The following is a 19,631-nucleotide window of genomic DNA, read 5'->3' as shown; positions in this document are numbered from 1 at the left end:
ACAGTTGCCTCCCTTAGGCGTGTCAGGATCCTATTATCGTGGGTTCGAAACCCAGATAGGCCCTCCTTTTGTTTCTCGTTGCGTTTGCACCATACCAGTGTCACGAAACTGGTAAATGTACAGGACCTATATAACTGGGGGCTGTCCTATCACACAAGGGTAACACATCGTGATTTAGGCCAAACACACTCACTGCCAAGTTGTTGATACGAATCCCGGTGGACGTGTTGTAGCTCTGTGTACAAGGACATCGCAAAGACAGACGGAACAAGGCGCCAGGCCGCGAGGAACAGCTGGATCACGACCGCCAACAAGCTCAGCAAGGTCCTGCAGACCTTCTCACAGGACGTGGTCTGCGAGGAGGCCAGGGAGAAGTACTTTACCTCATGTTGGTATAATCTTTGTTTGTTGTTTAACACCACATTCAGTAATATCCAAAGCTTTAGGACCGGCACCTGTTAATAACCCTGTCACCCGGTGATTGATATTATGAACAACGATCAATGCTGTCCGTTACGATGACTCGCAGTCACACAAGTCACCGACCACCCGATCCATAAAGCAGGTTCTAGTTCAGCTAATGTGTTTTATATCAAACGAAACTAATTTTAATTCACTATTACTTACTACAGTAAACTACGGTTATAACGAACTCAAAGGGACCACAAATTTTAGTTCGTTATAACCGTGGTTCGTTATAAGCATATATACAGCCAATGTCCGGGACCAAGAAAACAGTTCGTTATAAGCGTGTTCGTTATAAAAGTAGTTTACTGAATCTGCCTAAAAATCATTCGTTATTGACAGCTTTCAAGGGTAGTATATTGCCAGCTCCTACTCGGTTCATATCATTGGGCATAATGAAATAGGTTTGGGGTATTTGGACGCAGAAAAGAATAAGGACCTATGGATTTCTTGAATCTTCAAAATCTTACGCAATATATGATAGGAATAACACGTTAACGCCAGAGAATTATCAGTCTCGGGCAGTAAAGGCAAAGTAGTGGCCAAAGTTATATGAATGGATCACAGAAAATCAGGGATGACACCAGGTGTTCGCGAAAAATGGTAAGCATGTCCTTCCATGCCGGTAGCATTGGACACCTAAAAGTAAGTGTTTGTGTGTAAGTGTAGCGACCTCTATTCACACTTTGTTTGATTCAGTGCTGGAACAAGAGCTGGAACATATTCTCGCCGACTTTGACAACTCCCCCTTACACACCGTGTGCTACAAGCGGACACTTCTGGGGCTCCAGAACCACCTCACCGACATTAAAGTGGGGGAATACATCGATGTCAGCCCCAAGAACAATGACGCCATCGACACCAAAGCCAGAAGCAAGATGCTGGACATTAGAGAGGATTTTGTGGGCAAGAGGGTAGGTTCAGGGCAGAACGTCATGTGAGTGAGGTGTGATGGTTTAAGGCAGCTTTGGACAGGGTTTCACTTCGTGACGTGTCCGCTTAATGTGGGAGGAAAGCCGAGGTAATGCAGATTGGAGGCGTTTACCGTATAGGCGAAACCCATGAGTGCGGTATGGTGCTGACAAACTGGAAACAGTATCAAGGCGAATCTGGGATTAAAATTTAATGACGTCTAAATGTTAAGGGTGAATATAGATACGGACAGGTTATACGAAGCCAATAGAGTAAAATCTCGTTTGTGGACAGTGATGTTCCTATTGAAATCGTTCGATTAACAAATGTTTGGCTGTTTCTTTAGTCGTACGTAAATGATAGCATCCTGTGATCAATCCTGTATTACACCCGCCACCTCTAACAATGCTGGAGATTCATGAACATCCGGGTCAACGTATTCCAATTGCGTGGATTGATGATCATAATATTGATCACTTGATTGCCTGGTCCGTTGCGATTATTTACAAACTGCCGTCATAGTGCGGCGTTAAACAACAAACAAACAAACAAACAAACAAACAAAGACAATGCTGGATATTTTTACTTTCCTAAGATGATACAATCATTCAACCAGAAATGGAAAATAGCTTTGAAATCCTAATAAATGAATGATCAATTCTTTTGGGCACAGGTGAACGAAGGCAGCATTTATTCTTTCGAGTTGAACTGGATAGCAGGAGGAATTGCCACCACCCATAACAGAGACCATTTGAATTATCTGGAGCGCGTTTGTAAGGTGACTTATGACATGGTGAAGCGCCAACTGACCACCTTATTTGAAGAAGAGGACCATTCGGACCAGGCTCTGAGGAACCTGTTTGAAGAAGTCTCTCAGCACGTGATGACCTGTCACAAGAGGCAAGGAATCTAAACATCCATCCGATATTACACTTTGGATGTCTTGATTATAAGCCATTTACACCCGTCGTATACCACAATATATTCCATTCTCTAAAGTATCACCTATTTTTTAGTTAAATAAATGCGACAGAACCATTTGTATTCTCATCAGAAATCTCAGCTTAAAGCAGAGTTCGTTGTATAATTCCGACCATATCCTAAAGATTTGTTTAGGAATGAAATATGATGATACCAGTGTGCATGTGTTTATGGATCACTGTCAAAAAGTGATGACACCCTTGGGGCCGGTCACAAACACTTAAGATTTGTTTAGGAATGAAATATGATGATACCAGTGTGCATGTGTTTATGGATCACTGTCAGATAGGGATGACACTCTTGGGGCCGGTCACAAACACTAAAGATTTGTTTAGGAATCAAATATGATGATACCAGTGTGCATGTGTTTATGGATCACTGTCAGATAGGGATGACACTCTTGGGGCCGGTCACAAACACTAAAGATTTGTTTAGGAATGAAATATGATGATACCAGTGTGCATGTGTTTATGGATCACTGTCAGATAGGGATGACACTCTTGGGGCCGGTCACAAACACTAAAGATTTGTTTAGGAATGAAATATGATGATACCAGTGTGCATGTGTTTATGGATCACTGTCAGATAGTGATGACACCCTTGGGGCCGGTCACAAACACATGGAACGTTATTTGTTCACCCGGAAAGCCACGGGAACATGTGGTACAAGGCAAAATAGGGATTTATATCAGACCTCATTTTGGTCACGGATGTGTCAAATGTGGAAATGTCCCCATATGTCCTCCATATTCAATGTTTTATTGAGCTCTGGAATGTTGTACCCTTGCTCAATCAACGTTTGAGCAAGAATCGTATAACGCTCTTATTAGAAAGAGCACACTCGATGATGCTTTCTATTTAGGTTCCACGGTGATAGAGTTAGTGATTATCTTTTTACGCCACATCAACAGAGATTTTATCTTGCAGCTGCCCCCGGAGAACGAAGAATGTCATTGTGTAGTATTATGAGCTCATTTTCATTCTCATCTATTATTGTGATGTTGCAGAGTTCGAAAATTCCATGGCCGGAAAGACATACTCCAGTTGATAAAATCCTACGTACGGTCAGAAACCAATACGCCCCTGGTGATTTTCGGGAAAACCGGATCTGGCAAGTCAGCTATTTTGGCCAAAGCAGCCAAAGATGTTCATAAGTGGATGAAGGAGTAAGAGTCTTTATTTAAAATAACATCAGGATAAGGTTGCTTTTGTGAGTTAGAGTTGAGTTAACGCTGATTTGGTTAACTTTGATGAAACGCACGAGCACGGTATGGTGCTGACAAACCTAGAAACAATTTGGGCAAGGTGGCTTTCGAACCCAAAGTCATAGGTTCCTGGTTTGGACAAGGGACGCAACTCTACAAAGTGAATTGTGGAACCTAAGACAACCGGGCCACCCATGTCCCCTGTTTAGAAATAAATACAGTTGTATGGATAAACATATCTTCAGGAGCGTCTAGGCCTCTCTGTGGTGATGTAGTATCGTGTTGTAATTGTACTTTCTTAATGAAATATTTATTTCAAGAGATGGAATACAATGTAACGCTAGCTACAGTATGTAATGTGATTAGCTGGGTAAATAGAAATTTTGATCGTATATATTTTGTTAAAGGTTCGACACCCGGGTATTGGTGAGATCGGTGGGAGCAACACGAAGGTCAACCAATGTCCGAACGCTACTCAGAGACATCTGTCTACAGCTGTGTCACATCACAGGGGCCAACTATAAGGATGTGCCAACGGTAGAGAAATAAGTTCATTTCGATTCATACATATAGAAAGAAATATATCTGTGAAACGCAGCCATCGACTGTCAACAGCCTAGAAATTAGGCAGATCTCAACCAATGATTGAAAGCCATTGAGACCACATACTAACACATCTATGTCGGCTTGGGAACAAGGGGTACTGATACAGCTTGTTCAGATGTCATGTGTCTCAAAGGTAGCCACCTTCATGATGAGGTTGGATGGGAGTTCCTACTTCAAAGATTCGAAGATAATAGAATTGACTATGACGTCCCTTCTTAATATGCACTACTATAATTATGCTACTATATGCACGTCTGTCACATAGTTTCACTATTGGACTTTGGACAGGCATAACATCTATTGATCAATTGTGGTCTGTTTCAGGAGTACAAGGGTCTTGTGAACGACTTTGCTTACAAAATCAGCCAAATCACAACAGAGAAACCGCTTGTAATCTTCCTAGATGCTGTGGACAGACTTTTAGGTGGAGTAATTGTTTCTCAACTATAACAAATCAATGTAAAGAAGACGAATATACTCTCCCAAGTGTTTTACTAGTCAAGCTGAACATATTGTTTGGCATTTATTGACTATAAACTACAATCTATTTAGTTTTTTTCTGCACCTTGAGTTAATATGGCTTGGCAATGTTCCCGGCAATGATGCCAAAATGTTCACCATAATATTGCTATATATCATCTTGTACTTAAAGTCCTCATTTACCCTTTAGATGAGCATGATGGGAGGAAGATGTCCTGGCTGCCGAAGGAGTTGCCTAGTAACGTCCATGTGATCATCTCAACTCTTCCCGATGACAAGTTCGAATGTTTCCAGTCTCTCAAGAAATCTCTGAATGGCAAAGAGGACTGTTTGCTTGAAATCGGTGATCTACCGACAGGCGATGCCATCGCCATCCTGGAATACTGGCTGAATGAAGGCAACAGGAATCTCACACAGCATCAGATGGATGTCGTCTTGGATGCCTTTGCTAAAGCCCCAACACCACTATTTCTTAAAATGGCTTACAGAGAATCACAGACATGGACTTCATATATGATTTCCGAGATGGTTAAAATACCGGAAACTGTAAAGAAGATTGCAACAATCAAGTTTGGGAGACTTGAGAGAGACCACGGAGAGGCTTTGGTGAAAAGGGCTCTGGGCTACATCACGGCTGCCAGAAATGGAATTACCGGTAACGAGATGGAGGATGTTCTGTCTTTGGATGATGCAGTCATGGACGAGGTTGCTGGACAGTTCAATTTGTCAAGAAGAAGATTGCCTCCTCTGGTTTGGGCGAGATTAAAGATGGACTTGTCAGAATATGTAATGGAGTGCCTAGGAGACAACATGAAAACACTATGTTGGTCCCATGTCCAGTTCGCTGATGCAGCCGATGACAGGTACCTACAACAAAAGGACAAAGCACCATCCTACCACAAAGCATTTGCTGAGTACTTCATGGGAATATGGGTCGGTAAACCCAAACCTTATTCTGGTAGTGATCGAGGAGTGCTCAGATTTGTATCAGATCAGCCTTTGTTTTATGAACCAGAGGAATCATTACATGATGGGTCCGATAGAGTGTACAACCTGCGGAAAATAAATGAACTCCCACACCACCTTGTCAGATCTCAACAGATGGAATTGCTCAAAAATGAAACCTTGTGCAATTTTGAATGGGTGTTAGCAAAACTATGTGGAACCTCTCTCCGTGCCGTGCTCGAAGAATACTCCAGTGTTTTGCTTCAAGAACCAAATGATACTGAACTTAAGATTCTCTCAGACACATTGCACCTTTCGGGTGTTGCTCTGCAGAAAGAACCACGTCAGTTGGCCTCACAGATGATTGGTCGTTTAAACGGCATCATTGCTCGAGATTTGCCAAAAACAGCAGCAGATCGTAAGCGATATCCATACCTTCATACATTTGTTGCTCAAGCTCAGTCTTCCACTCTGCCGAGTCTCATTCCATCCGTTGATTGCTTAACGGAGCCTGGTGGCATCCTGTTCGATCTTCTGTCAGGCCATACTGATCCTATCACTGCATTAGCTTTAACATCAGATGGTATGCGAGCTTTGACAACCTCTGAGGACTGCACGATGAAGCTATGGGACATTCGTACTGGGAGAGTTGCTAAAACATTAGAAGGAATGAGTCCAAATGTATCAACAATTAAGACAGGAATGAACAATGCCCTTGCCATTACAACAGAAGGGACGGTAATCAAAATCTGGAGTCTTAATTCTGGAATCTGTGTCCATGTCCTCGATGAATTTGTGGACCCTGCAAACATCACTGTGGCAAGTGATGGGCGTGTACTTGTTGCTCTCTTCGATGGGTCTAACATGTTCAGATCCTTTGACCTACAATCGTTCACACAGATATGTGAAAAGCAAATCCCTGACGATGGGATTCACAAAGACAGATCTCTGGTTGTAGCTGAGACATGTGTTGGGGATCAAGTGCTACATGCGTTCAGATCATCCAACAGAGCCACTGTACAAAATGCAAAGACAGGCAAGATTTACCACAACTTGAAATGCTTTGAGAAATCGTCTTCCGTGGTTTCACTTGGTTTTGCCAGGGACTATTACATATTGGCATGTAGGCAACAGTATATGGAGCTTCATGAGATTCACCAACTTGAGATTTTTGATTTGAAGAAAGGCAACTACCTGCGCAGTGTTCGTGGATGCGTTCATGACAATGTCAGAGATATGTACATCAATATGATGGGCAGCCATGCTATTGCCATCTGTGCCTCTGAGAACAACAACATGTCTGACATTGCCCTTTGGAATCTGGAGACTGAGGACCACAAACATCTGGCACGACATGCTGGTGTGTCTGCATTTGGAGCATGTTTGGACTTCAGGTTTTGCCTTACAGCAGCAAAGGGTGATAAAACACTGAGAATCTGGAACCTAACCAGCAAGATTAATCAGCCTGCTCCAAAGCTGAAGAAGAGTCTAGGTGTGGCAGAGATTGTTCCAATGCAGGACAACCCTAGATATGTCGTCGCTAGGACTATCAACAATGGGCCCATCAGTGTCTGGAATATTGCCAAGGCGAAGTGTCTGCAAACGGCTGTTAGGATAGAGAGAGGCCTTTCAGAAACATCGGATGTTGTGATTGTGAGAAACTCTTTCTTGGTTATTCTCACAGACAGGGGTTTTTCTAATGTCAGTGATGATGCTAAACCAGTCTTCCAAACAGTGCTGAGGTACAATCTCAAAACAAAACGCTACGACAAGAAGCTAACCGGTTGCTACATTGTCCCTGCCCCCACGCATGAATACATGCTGCTGGATGAAAATCATCTTATGGGTCCATCAGACAGCAGAACTCACTTTATGGTCTGGAGCCTAAAGACGGGTCATGTCCTGTACAGGATCAAAACCAACTTTAGAGAGCTAGAAAGGTTAAAGTTGATGGATGGAATCCCAATGGTAGATGTCACAAAAGTGAAAAGAGGAACAACGGCCAAGATGAGTCCATGGGACAGGCGTGCAGAGACCGACTCGGCAAAACAGAGACGTCATGATGCTGAGTTGGAGGAAGAACGCCAGAGACAAGATGATCTGAAGAAGGAGAAAGAAAATGCCATCGAACAGTTCATTGTAAGTGGAGACGAGAAGATCATCGTTGCTTCATTCTTTGCTCACCACTTGTGTGTCTTTGATATTCCGAAACAGGCGCACACACAGACTCTTGAGAATGAGAACTCGATGATGTTTCTTCATGTTTCGTCGTTGACTTTTGACGGCAGTCATCTTGTCCATGCAAATTACGATGAGGAGAACAAGATCAGTTATGTGACTCTATGGGACTGTGCAAGCGGACAGGTGAAGCGGAGACTGAAACGTGAGACTAACGTATGTGCACTTGGTATCACAGACGATGCTGAAAGAGTGGTGATAGGTAAAGGCCCAGATGAGCTCCATGTTTGGGATCCTATGAAGTCTAATTCCCTCCGTAAAATAAAAGGCTACTCTGGTTTGAGATTTGGTGTTGGAAGCAAGATCTTCACCTGCGGGGATGGGAAGAGGGCTATCGTGTTTGCAGGAGACATCTCAGTGTGGGATATCGAGAAGGCCACGGTCATGGCAGTCTTCACACCAGATACCCGTATCATGTGTTGCAATGTGGCTCTGGGTGGAGAGCTGATTGCCTTTGGTCTTTATGAGAAAAGTGATGTCATAATCCTGAAACTCATGTCGCGGGACCACCAGCCTCAGATTGATGAAGTGGAAGGGGAGGATATGTTTGGGGAGAAACCAGACTCGTCAGATGATGAAGACGAAGAGGATTGAGTGGAACTATGCAGTGATATTCTCAAAAGATGTTTCACACGGTGAACTGTGAACATAGACATGACTTTGATAAGAACTGTGATAGAGACTGTTTCAAAAGTATGATATGTTTAGTGAGTGAGTGAGTGGATACGGTTTTACGTCGCTTTTAGCAATATTCAAGTAATATCACGGCGGGGGACACCAGAAATGGGCTTCACACATTGTACCCATATCGGGAATCGAAGCCGGGTCTTCGGCGTGACGAGCGAACGCTTTAATCACAAAGCTACCCGACCGTCCCTATAAAATATTTAGAAAACATAACTGTGATGTAAGAGTAATGTGCGTGAAATAGGGAGGTGTAGCAGTGGTCCTTCAAAGCATACACAACAAAAATAGAAAACACAAATTATGTGGACAACGATTTAGTAAATAATTCCTTCTTGATCTTCAAACGCTCCAACGTTCCAAAACGAGGGTATATATGTATCTGCCTATACTATAGGGTGCATAAGACTCAAGAATACATGCATACCAACACCTTCAACTGAAAGTGTATCAAAACGGACACAATTTCTTTTCCCGACAAGGGGTTTTGCCAGGCGTACTGTGCAGTTGTATGAAAAGCTTAACAATAATCAACAGTAAGTCTTCACAGAATGTACACATGTTTGTGACCACATAACTCGCCTACAACATAAGTAGAAGGGATTACCTTTCTTCCGGGAAGATATGTTTTGATGATATTCTATGGAACCATTAGATTTGTCATATTCAGCATATCAGTGAGTGAGCGAGTGAGTTGTGTTTAACGCCGCTTTTAACAGTATTCCAGTTATTTCACGGCGTGTCAGCTAAATGTGGGGGGAAATCCGGAAGTGATGCAGGTCTTAGACGTTTACCACTTCGGTGAAACCCACGAGCACGGGAATGGTGCTGACAATCCTAGAATCCTAATCGGGGCGAACCGGGATTCGAACCATAGGTTTCTGGCGTGCCCAAGGGACGCAACTCTGCACAGCGAATTGCGGCGCCTTAGACGACTGGGCCACCCATACCCCTACTGAGCATATCACGAACCAGTGGTGAGATCAATGCATCAAAGCAGTGTCAACACCGTTGAGGCTGGATTACTTGTTTCAATAGCACAGAAACAACGTATACACGATCCTCTAAGTGTTGTACACAGACCAAGACATGTGTGAAATAGCTACCCAGCATTACAAATATCCACGACAATGATTGAACATGAATTAATAACGATAAGGATATAAATATCGTTCTCATATGGCTGGAAGTTAGGACTGGTCCATTCGTCTGAGGCGCCGCGATTCGCTGTGCAGAGTTGCGTCCCTTGGGCATCCCGGAAACGTATGATGGTGGGTTCGAATCCCGGTTCGCCCCGTTTCTAGGTTTGTCAACACTGTGCTCGTGCTCGTTGGGTTTACTGTTGCACGTCTGTGACCTGACAAAGTAGACACAATTTATGGATAACAACTTTTTAATTTACTGTATTAAAGAGGGACGTTTCGGTATTGGTCCTTTTACCGCTGGCATGCAAAGTAGACACAATTTATGTATACCAACTATTTTATTTTAATGTAAAATCGAAGTTTTAGGTACACCGAAACCTCAATTAATTCAACTGTTATCCATAAATTGTGTCTACTTTGCTTGAGAACGATATAACGTATATGTTGTTATCCGTCAACGTCTACGAAATACCAAACTATCAAACAATGCATAACTTATGGCCCTTCTCACGCTCTAGCCGGACACACCGCGATATAGCAGGATGCTGTTCTAAGCGGCGGAAAACAACTCATCCACCCACTCCGATATGGTGGAAACACATTTAGTTGTTACATCTGACACTGCCTTCATCGCGAGACCATCCTGTATCCGTGACGTTATCCGGTTTTTGTGAACAGCTGTGAAATGAAACGATAGATTGTGTCTCAACATTTTCCGTCCTCGTAGAGAAAATACTTTCAGTCGAGAGGGTAATTGATAACTCCAAATACAAGACCCTTTCACTGTCGACATATACCTTTCTTTAAGTATTTATGTCTGAAGCTGTGTGACATTTTGTAGTAGTATATTAGAATGTATGTGCGTTTTATTTCATCTCCTGTATATTTGTAATAAAGTTCACACGGTTGACTGCTTCTGATCACCATACATGGATACAATCCGGGTTAGAATCGCTACGCCTTAGACGACTGGGCGGGAAATGAATCATCGTTCGTTTCCATGAACCAGGATGTTTTTCATAATCTACGGATGGACTCGCCCACTGGTATCGTGAGTGATTTATCACCAACACAGACAACCACATCATCTGACTTCCTGTAGTGTCATGGGGCATCGCAACTTCAAATTTCAATTGTAAATTACCGCCATCTCACATCTCGAGATTCGAACCCACAATCATAGGTTTCTGGCGTGCCCAAGGGACGCAACTCTGCACAGCTAATTGCGCGCCTTAGACGATGTATGTGCGTTTTATTTCATCTCCTGTATATTTGTAATAAAGTTCACACTGTTGACTGCTTCTGATCACCATACGTGGCTACAATCGGGGCTAGATTTGGTCTACAGCAACCCATGATTGTCGTAAGAGGCGACTAACGGGATCGGGTGGTCGGGCTCGCTGACTTGGTTGATGCATGTCATCGTATTCCACTTTCGTAGATTGATGCTCATGATGTCAGTCACTGGATTGTCCAGATCCGATTATTTACAGACCGCCGTCAAATATCTGGAAAATTGCTGTGTGTGGCGTGGATCGATGCTCATTACGTCCATCCCTGGCTTGTCTGTTCAAGTCTTTTTACAGACCACCCTTATTTAGCTGGAATATTACTGAGTTCGGCGTTAAACAACAAACAAACAAACAATGATACAGAGGAGGGAGAATGGACTGGCTTTTCCAGCAATATCACGGCGGGGGAGACCAAAAGTGCCACCTTGTTTTGACGCGTACTTGACATCATCAGTATGTCGGATTGTCGAGAATTTTTGACTTTTTATGCATTGGTTAAATGAAAAGGGGAGTGATTACATCGGCGCACCTCGACCGGGTTCCAAACGTTCCTAGAGACTAGGGCTAAGACTGGGGCTAAGACTACGTCTGGAACTGAGACTGGGGCTAAGACTGGGGCTAAGACTGTGTCTGGAACTGAGACTAGGGCTAAGACTGGGGCTAAGACTACGTCTGGAACTGAGACTGGGGCTAAGACTGGGGCTAAGACTGTGTCTGGAACTGAGACTGGGGCTAAGACTGGGGCTAAGACTGTGTCTGGAACTGAGACTGGGGCTAAGACTGGGGCTAAGACTGTGTCTGGAACTGAGACTGGGGCTAAGACTGGGGCTAAGACTGTGTCTGGAACTGAGACTGGGGCTAAGACTGGGGCTAAGATTGGGGCTAAGACTACGTCTGGAACTGAGACTGGGGCTAAGACTGGGGCTAAGACTGCGTCTGGAACTGAGACTGGGGCTAAGACTGGGGCTAAGACTGTGTCTGGAACTGAGACTGGGGCTAAGACTGGGGCTAAGACTGTGTCTGGAACTGAGACTGGGGCTAAGACTGGGGCTAAGACTGTGTCTGGAACTGAGACTTGGGCTAAGATTGGGGCTAAGACTACGTCTGGAACTGAGACTGGGGCTAAGATTGGGGCTAAGACTGTGTCTGGAACTGAGACTGGGGCTAAGATTTGGGCTAAGACTGTGTCTGGAACTGAGACTGGGGCTAAGACTGGGGCTAAGACTGTGTCTGGAACTGAGACTGGGGCTAAGATTGGGGCTAAGACTGTGTCTGGAACTGAGACTTGGGCTAAGACTGGGGCTAAGACTGTGTCTGGAACTGAGACTGGGGCTAAGACTGGGGCTAAGACTGTGTCTGGAACTGACTGGGGCTAAGATTGGGGCTAAGACTGTGTCTGGAACTGAGACTGGGGCTAAGATTGGGGCTAAGACTGTGTCTGGAACTGAGACTGGGGCTAAGATTGGGGCTAAGATTACGTCTGGAACTGAGACTGGGGCTAAGACTGTGTCTGGAACTGAGACTGGGGCTAAGATTGGGGCTAAGACTGTGTCTGGAACTGAGACTGGGGCTAAGACTGGGGCTAAGACTGTGTCTGGAACTGAGACTGGGGCTAAGACTGGGGCTAAGACTGTGTCTGGAACTGACTGGGGCTAAGATTGGGGCTAAGACTGTGTCTGGAACTGAGACTGGGGCTAAGATTGAGGCTAAGACTACGTCTGGAACTGAGACTGGGGCTAAGACTGGGGCTAAGACTGTGTCTGGAACTGGGACTGGGGCTAAGATTGCGGCTAAGACTACGTCTGGAACTGAGACTGGGGCTAAGACTGCGGCTAAGACTATGTCTGGAACTGAGACTGGGGCTAAGATTGGGGCTAAGACTAAGGGTGGAAACTGGACTTTTATAGTCAGTTAACTCCCTTGCCTCGGGAAGATGTCCCACATACGTCGTCGTTGAATATGTTATACGCGACTGTCTGCACACCACTTTGAGCAACGCGTGTCTTGCCCTACTCTCCCCCATATGTCGTCGTTGAATGTGTCATACGCGACTGTCTGCATACCACTTTGAGCAACGCCTGTCTTGCCCGACTCTCCCACATACGTCGTCGTTGAATGTGTTATACGCGACTGTCTGCATACCACTTTGAGCAACGCCTGTCTTGCCCGACTCTCCCACATACGTCGTCGTTGAATGTGTCATACGCGACTGTCTGCATACCACTTTGAGCAACACGTGTTTTGCCCTACTCTCCCACATACGTCGTCGTTGAATGTGTTATACGCGACTGTGTGCATACCACTTTGAGCAACGCGTGTCTTGTCCGACTCTCCCACATACGTCGTCGATGAATATGTCATACGCGACTGTCTGAATACCACTTTGAGCAACGCCTGTCTTGTCCGACTCTCCCAAATACGTCGTCGTTGAATGTGTCATACGCGACTGTCTGCATACCACTTTGAGCAACGCGTGTCTTGCCCTACTCTCCCACATACGTCGTCGTTGAATGTGTCATACGCGACTGTCTGCATACCACTTTGAGCAACGCGTGTCTTGCCCTACTCTCCCACATACGTCGTCGTTGAATGTGTCATACGCGACTGTGTGCATACCACTTTGAGCAACGCCTGTCTTGCCCTACTCTCCCACATACGTCGTCGTTGAATGTGTCATACGCGACTGTCTGCATACCACTTTGAGCAACGCCTGTCTTGCCCTACTCTCCCACATACGTGCTCGTTGAATATGTAATATGCGACTGAGATGGCCAGCTCCTCTAAGGGAGCAATTCGTTGTGCATAGTTGCTTTCCTTGGGCTTGCCAGAAACCTATGTTTGCGGGTTCGAATCCCTGTACGCCCTGATTATGTTTCTAGGTTTGTCAGCACCACAATCGTCCCCGTTTCCTGTTCACCCACTTTCCCCTTCAGGGAAGAAATTTGTATATTTTGAAGCAGCGACCAAACAATATTAATCAAAAGAAAAATAAGCACTCTTCACAAGTCACGGTCAGATACTGGTATTGAAAATGTCTCCTTTCCTAGTCGCTCGATGAGGAAAACATGACACAAGACACATGGAAAATCCTATTTATGATTTACTTTTTGTGTAGTTGTCTACTTGAATATTAAAATATTCATTACAAATATAAAACCTTGAAACACGCAGGGACGTTTCACCACCCCTTGTAATTGTGACTTACGAAATAGTTCCGAGTTTGCCAAATCTTAAAAAAATATGAACAAAAGCAATAAAAATATTTGAGGTCACTAAAATACATTATCATACATTTGGATATGATTAAATACAGAATCAACTGTTTGAAGCCAAGGAATACACGCTGTTCAGGGAACAAACATGGCGCTTTGCGTAACGAACAATCTCGATTGACGAGTTATTTAAGAAATTTACAGCTTATAACGACACATTTTGAAGAGAATAACAAACGTCAAGCATCGGCATCCACTCCATAAATGACCATCTGTCATTATTTTGCCTTGTTAATGTGAAACTGATGTTAAAAGGAAATCAACAGTCTGTGTTGGGGCCAGACACTTACGTCAGAGGGAGACAGTTTCAAGTCGTCCCTTTCCTCCTATAACAGGAACCTGGAGTATCGCGGACGTAAACGGCAATGTATAAAGGCCCATTGAGGAAGCTAGTGAGGCTGTGGGGTTCAGTATTTGCCATCACACTTCCTAAACAGTGCTTTGAACCCCATAATTTACGCCATCTGTAGCCAAAATTTCAAAAACCTCTTGAAGATTCGGATACAGAGACTGCTTTGCTGCAAAGCTACTCGAAGATCACATGGCACTAATTGACGGTCTGGTTGTTCTGTGTTGGTTCATGGAACACCAGACACAGGTGTAGAGTTAAGGTGTTGTTAAAGAGCTCATTTGATACTTCTCCTTCTTTGAACCGTTTGTCATCTGTTCCTTCTTTGACACTGGAAGTGGGTAGGAGTTAAAGACTGGTTTGAACAGCATTTCAGTTAAACATGGCGTATCAATATTTAGATGGGGAGAGCCCCCGTGGAGAAGGCGTGGACATTTACCACTTTGGTCATCCACAGGAACAAGGATATATGTATATATAGATTTACATATATGTATATGTAGATTTGTCAAGTATACAAGTATATTTAGATTTGCCAAGTATACAAGTATATGTAGATTTGTCAAGTATACAAGTAAATGTAGATTTGTCAAGTACACAAGTATATGTAGATTTGTCAAGTATACAAGTATATGTAGATTTGTCAAGTACACAAGTATATGTAGATTTGTCAAGTACACAAGTATATGTAGATTTGTCAAGTACACAAGTATATGTAGATTTGTCAAGTACACAAGTATATGTAGATTTGTCAAGTACACAAGTATATGTAGATTTGTCAAGTACACAAGTATATGTAGATTTGTCAAGTATATGTAGATTTGTCAAGTATATGTAGATTTGTCAAGTATATGTAGATTTGTCAAGTATACAAGTACATGTAGATTTGTCAAGTATATGTAGATTTGTCAAGTATATGTAGATTTGTCAAGTATACAAGTATATGTAGATTTGTCAAGTATACAAGTATATGTAGATTTGTCAAGTATATGTAGATTTGTCAAGTATACAAGTATATGTAGATTTGTCAAGTATATGTAGATTTGTCAAGTATATGTAGATTTGTCAAGTATACAAGTATATGTAAATTTGTCAGGACGAGGATAGTTCACGCACATTCCATAGCAATAAATAATTATGGGGAAATGTATTAAACTTCAAGTGATGCTACCATTACTTCTAATAATGCTCATAAGCAGACTTGCAACATGGAATATACGAGGCATCGTTAAAAGCGAGCATGAACTGTCTTCCAGATTAGACCACTGTGATCTAATGTTTGTGTGTGAAACATGGCTTGATAGACAGAATGAAGACACCCTGTATCACATTAACGACCAATTTGCAGTATTTACTAAATGTTCTGTGGGTTATCCCCAGGGTCACAGAGGCTTTGGGGGAGTGGCGATATTCGTCAGAAAATCAAAACAGTGCAAGGTCACACTTCTGGATACCAATAGCCAGGACCGTATGTTAGGTATAAAACTTAAAACGAATGAAGAACTGATCTATGTCATTGGAACACATCTGCCATCTTCCAATGTTTTGGATAGTGTATATATAGACGCTCTTGACTTTATCATGGCGATGTATGATCAATATTCACACGAAGGTGACACTATTCTCCTGGGGGATTTTAATGTAGATCTGCGCAAACATCTTCAACCCACAAGAAAACGTGCGTCATATTTGCAGAGAGCACTCACTGAAAGAAATCTTATTTCTATTGTTCCTCTGGATGATCAGTCTCAATATACATTTTCAACAAAGAATAATTCTTCGAGAACTCTCATTGACTATGTTTTTGTACATAAAGAATACCTCCCTTGTGTAACTGGACATATGATTGACACTAGTGTGCCCTACAGTGTGTCTGATCACTTGCCTATAATTGTGTATCTAAATGTCGCCGGTTCCAGTAAACACTATGGTGGTGACAAGATTGACTGGAAAAAAGCAAGTGAAGTTGACTTGATGCTCTACCGGTATGAGACTGAGAACCATCTCCGAGAGACGTGCGTTGATGTGTCATGCTACTCAACTCCTGCAGAATATATCAACTCCTACAACGACTTTATCGTACAGGCACTCAAAGATTCATCAAACAACAGTATACCATGCTCCAGATATCGCTCGTACCTGAAACCATATTGGAAAAGAGATTGTTTGAAACCTCTCCATAATGAAATGAGACGATGTCGCGGACTCTGGCGTGACTCGGGAAAATCTCATAATATAGACGATGAACACTATAGAAAGTACAAAGACGCTAAACGTGAATTTCGAAAACGCCATCGCAGATCAAAACAACGCAGTCTTGACGATAAACTCTGCGAAATATCGAAAGCTGCTGAAGTGGACATTAACGAATATGTGAAAGTGACTAAACGCTTATCGAGACAGAATGGACAAATGTCAAAATTAACTGTTAATGGGATTTCTTCAACGACGCCAGAGGACATATGCTCAGCGTTTGGCATGTATTTTGCTGATTTAGCTACACCTGTAATATCTGATTGTTTTGATGAATCTTTTGCTTCTCATGTAACGGAAAGAGTAGAATTAATCGAAAAGATCTATAAAAATCCTGATGTGGAAAAGCTTAATTCACCGCTATCCGATCCTTTTACCTCCCAAGAGGTTTGGTGTACTGTCAAGTCCTTGAAAATGGGAAAATCCCCAGGTCCAGACTGCCTAACTAATGAACACCTTAAACGTGCAGGTAGATCATTATTTGGCCATTTAACTACAATGTTCAATGCTATAATTAAATATGAACATATACCATCTTCTTATCACGTAGGCAAGATCTTACCAATTCACAAAGGTCATGGTAAGAGCAAGGCTGACCCAAACAATTACAGAGGGATTACCCTAACATCTGTCCTCAGTAAGCTTTTTGAACGCCTCCTGCTCTTCAGAATTGAAAAGTGGGTAAACAGAAAGTGTGTTTTTCCGCATCCGTTACAATTCGGATTTCGCAAAAATGCAGGGGCTGAAACAGCCTGCTTCAGCCTCCTCGAAAACATTGCATACTATACGGAAAGAAAATCAGTTGTTTATTGTGCATTTCTTGATAACGCAAAGGCATTTGATAGAGTATGGCTTGATGGCTTATTCGTTAAGTTATATGACATGGGTATAACTGGTAAAACATGGCGTCTTTTGCGTAATGCCTACTCGTCCATGCAATCATATGTTACATACGCAGGCTACAACTCAGATGTATTTTCTATCTATCAAGGTGTTGGTGAAGGACGTGTATTATCCGCCTGGCTCTTCACAGTGTATATCAATGATCTCATTTGCAAGCTTGATTGCTCTGGCTACGGCCTCCGCTTACCTTGGGGTCACTATCCGGGTCAACTGCTAGCAGACGATACAACCATTGTCAGTAGCTCTCCATCAGCACTGCAAAACCTGCTAGATATTGCTCACAACTATGCGTGTAGATGGCGTCTGGTTTATAATGTGAATAAAAGTGCAGTCGTAGTATTTTCGCATTGTAAATATAATGTACCCGACCCTCATGTTTCCTGTGGAAGGATAGAATTGCCACACAAACATTTTGTTACGTATGCTGGTGTATGCCTAAGTGACAGTATCTCAACACTCGAACGCTCGCGTATTGCATGTGAAAAACTGAAAAGACTTATTAATGTAAATCATAACAATGGCTTGTATTTCGGTGGGTTGAACCCAATTGCAGCTGTGCGAATACTACAGAGAGTTATCTTGCCATGTGCCTTATATGGATGCAATGTATGGGGGCAACTTACTGGTAGAGAGTATGAATTGCTGGAAATACCACAGCGCTACTTCAGTAAAAAAGTACAGGGTCTACCAAGACTTACATCAAGCGAAGTTGTATTGGATAGTCTAGATCTTATTACCATTCAGGCATACATTGATAAACAAGCTCTGCTCTTTTTTGGTAAACTGTGTCGATCTAGCTGCGACTTCTATTTCAAACAACTGTTTATTGGCAGACTTGGGCAATACAAATGTCAACCAGACTTTGACAAAAGATGTTATAAATCTCCCTGTTTTAACATGCTGCGCCTTGTACATAAATACGATCTTTTCCATGTCTTGAATGATTACATAGCTAATTGTAATGTTCCCAGTAAATGTAAATGGACTAGTCTTGTGAATGAAAAGATAAGAAATGTAGACTCTGTTAGGCTATTGAAACAAATGTGTGACCGACAGGACCTGTTAAGATATACTGGTATCAGATCAGAAGGTCAACACAGGATTTGGCAACTTTCATTACGATTTCCTTCAAAGTTCTATGTTCTGTCTAATATGGTCAAAATAGGATGCTCCAAGATAGAATCGCGAGAATGTCACTGCGGAACTGTAGCCCATGACATAGTCAAACACATTTTTATGTCATGTACTATAAATATGCAAGAAAGAAATGAAATGTTCGAAAATATCTTTGATATCACAGATGCGAATTCCTTTGTTGACCTTTGGTCAGATGATGATGATGTTATCATGTCTTTCCTCTTAGGTGGGCTGCCTGATTGCATGAAAGACCTTGAGCTTGAGATATGGGGCGAAACTATGATACTAGTCTCTCATTACGTTAACAAGTGGCAACACTTGTTCATAGCTCCTTCACCATGACATGTAACTTCTTTGTTTAGTTTTAATCTAATTCAAGTATCTACGATGTATATTATATAATGTATCTTCAGTACTGGAGGAAATAAAGACAATCTATCTATCTATGTAGATTTGTCAAGTATACAAGTATATGTAAATTTGTCAAGTGTACAAGTATATGTAGATTTGTCAAGTATATGTAGATTTGTCAAGTATATGTAGATTTGTCAAGTATACAAGTATATGTAGATTTGTCAAGTATATGTAGATTTGTCAAGTATATGTAGATTTGTCAAGTATACAAGTATATGTAAATTTGTCAAGTGTACAAGTATATGTAGATTTGTCAAGTATGCAAGTATATGTAGATTTGTCAAGTATATGTAGATTTGTCAAGTATACAAGTATATGTAGATTTGTCAAGTACACAAGTATATGTAGAT

At 42.5% G+C, this 19,631-nt stretch overlaps 2 protein-coding genes across 4 annotated transcripts in view; both read left to right on the top strand.

Moving 5' to 3' along the window:
- LOC124111423 overlaps nt 1–9,312 on the top strand; it is a 50,359-nt gene extending 41,047 nt beyond the window's left edge. For all 3 annotated transcript variants that reach the window (XM_046471122.2, XM_046471121.2, XM_046471120.2), the window contains exons 8-14: nt 234–388; nt 1,165–1,379; nt 2,051–2,277; nt 3,366–3,524; nt 3,971–4,100; nt 4,494–4,593; nt 4,840–9,312. In XM_046471122.2, the coding sequence (XP_046327078.2) occupies nt 234–388; nt 1,165–1,379; nt 2,051–2,277; nt 3,366–3,524; nt 3,971–4,100; nt 4,494–4,593; nt 4,840–8,426 (4,573 nt within the window). In that variant the 3' untranslated portion in view covers nt 8,427–9,312. The remainder of the gene's footprint in view (nt 1–233; nt 389–1,164; nt 1,380–2,050; nt 2,278–3,365; nt 3,525–3,970; nt 4,101–4,493; nt 4,594–4,839) is intronic.
- On the top strand, nt 8,456–12,329 carry LOC124111416 (uncharacterized protein DDB_G0282077-like). Its single transcript, XM_048386479.1, has 2 exons — nt 8,456–8,525; nt 11,509–12,329. Exons 1-2 carry the CDS (start codon nt 8,456–8,458, stop codon nt 12,327–12,329), a joined length of 891 nt encoding a protein of 296 aa, XP_048242436.1.
- The last annotated feature ends 7,302 nt before the right edge of the window (nt 12,330–19,631 follow it).

This window comes from Haliotis rufescens, unplaced genomic scaffold (assembly GCF_023055435.1).
Source record: "Haliotis rufescens isolate VD_foot unplaced genomic scaffold, xgHalRufe1.0.p SCAF_6, whole genome shotgun sequence".
Taxonomy (NCBI): Eukaryota; Metazoa; Mollusca; class Gastropoda; order Lepetellida; family Haliotidae; genus Haliotis; species Haliotis rufescens.
The sequence above is the reverse complement of the archived record's forward strand: the minus strand, read 5'-3'. Positions and strand labels throughout refer to the sequence as shown.

Excerpts from the sequence above, each read along its gene's own strand:
- LOC124111416 (XM_048386479.1), top strand. The coding sequence starts at position 8,456 with ATGTTTCACACGGTGAACTGTGAACATAGACATGACTTTGATAAGAAC. Across the intron at positions 8,526-11,508 it reads TGATAGAGACTGTTTCAAAA|AGACTAGGGCTAAGACTGGG; the intron begins GTATGATATGTT and ends AAACGTTCCTAG.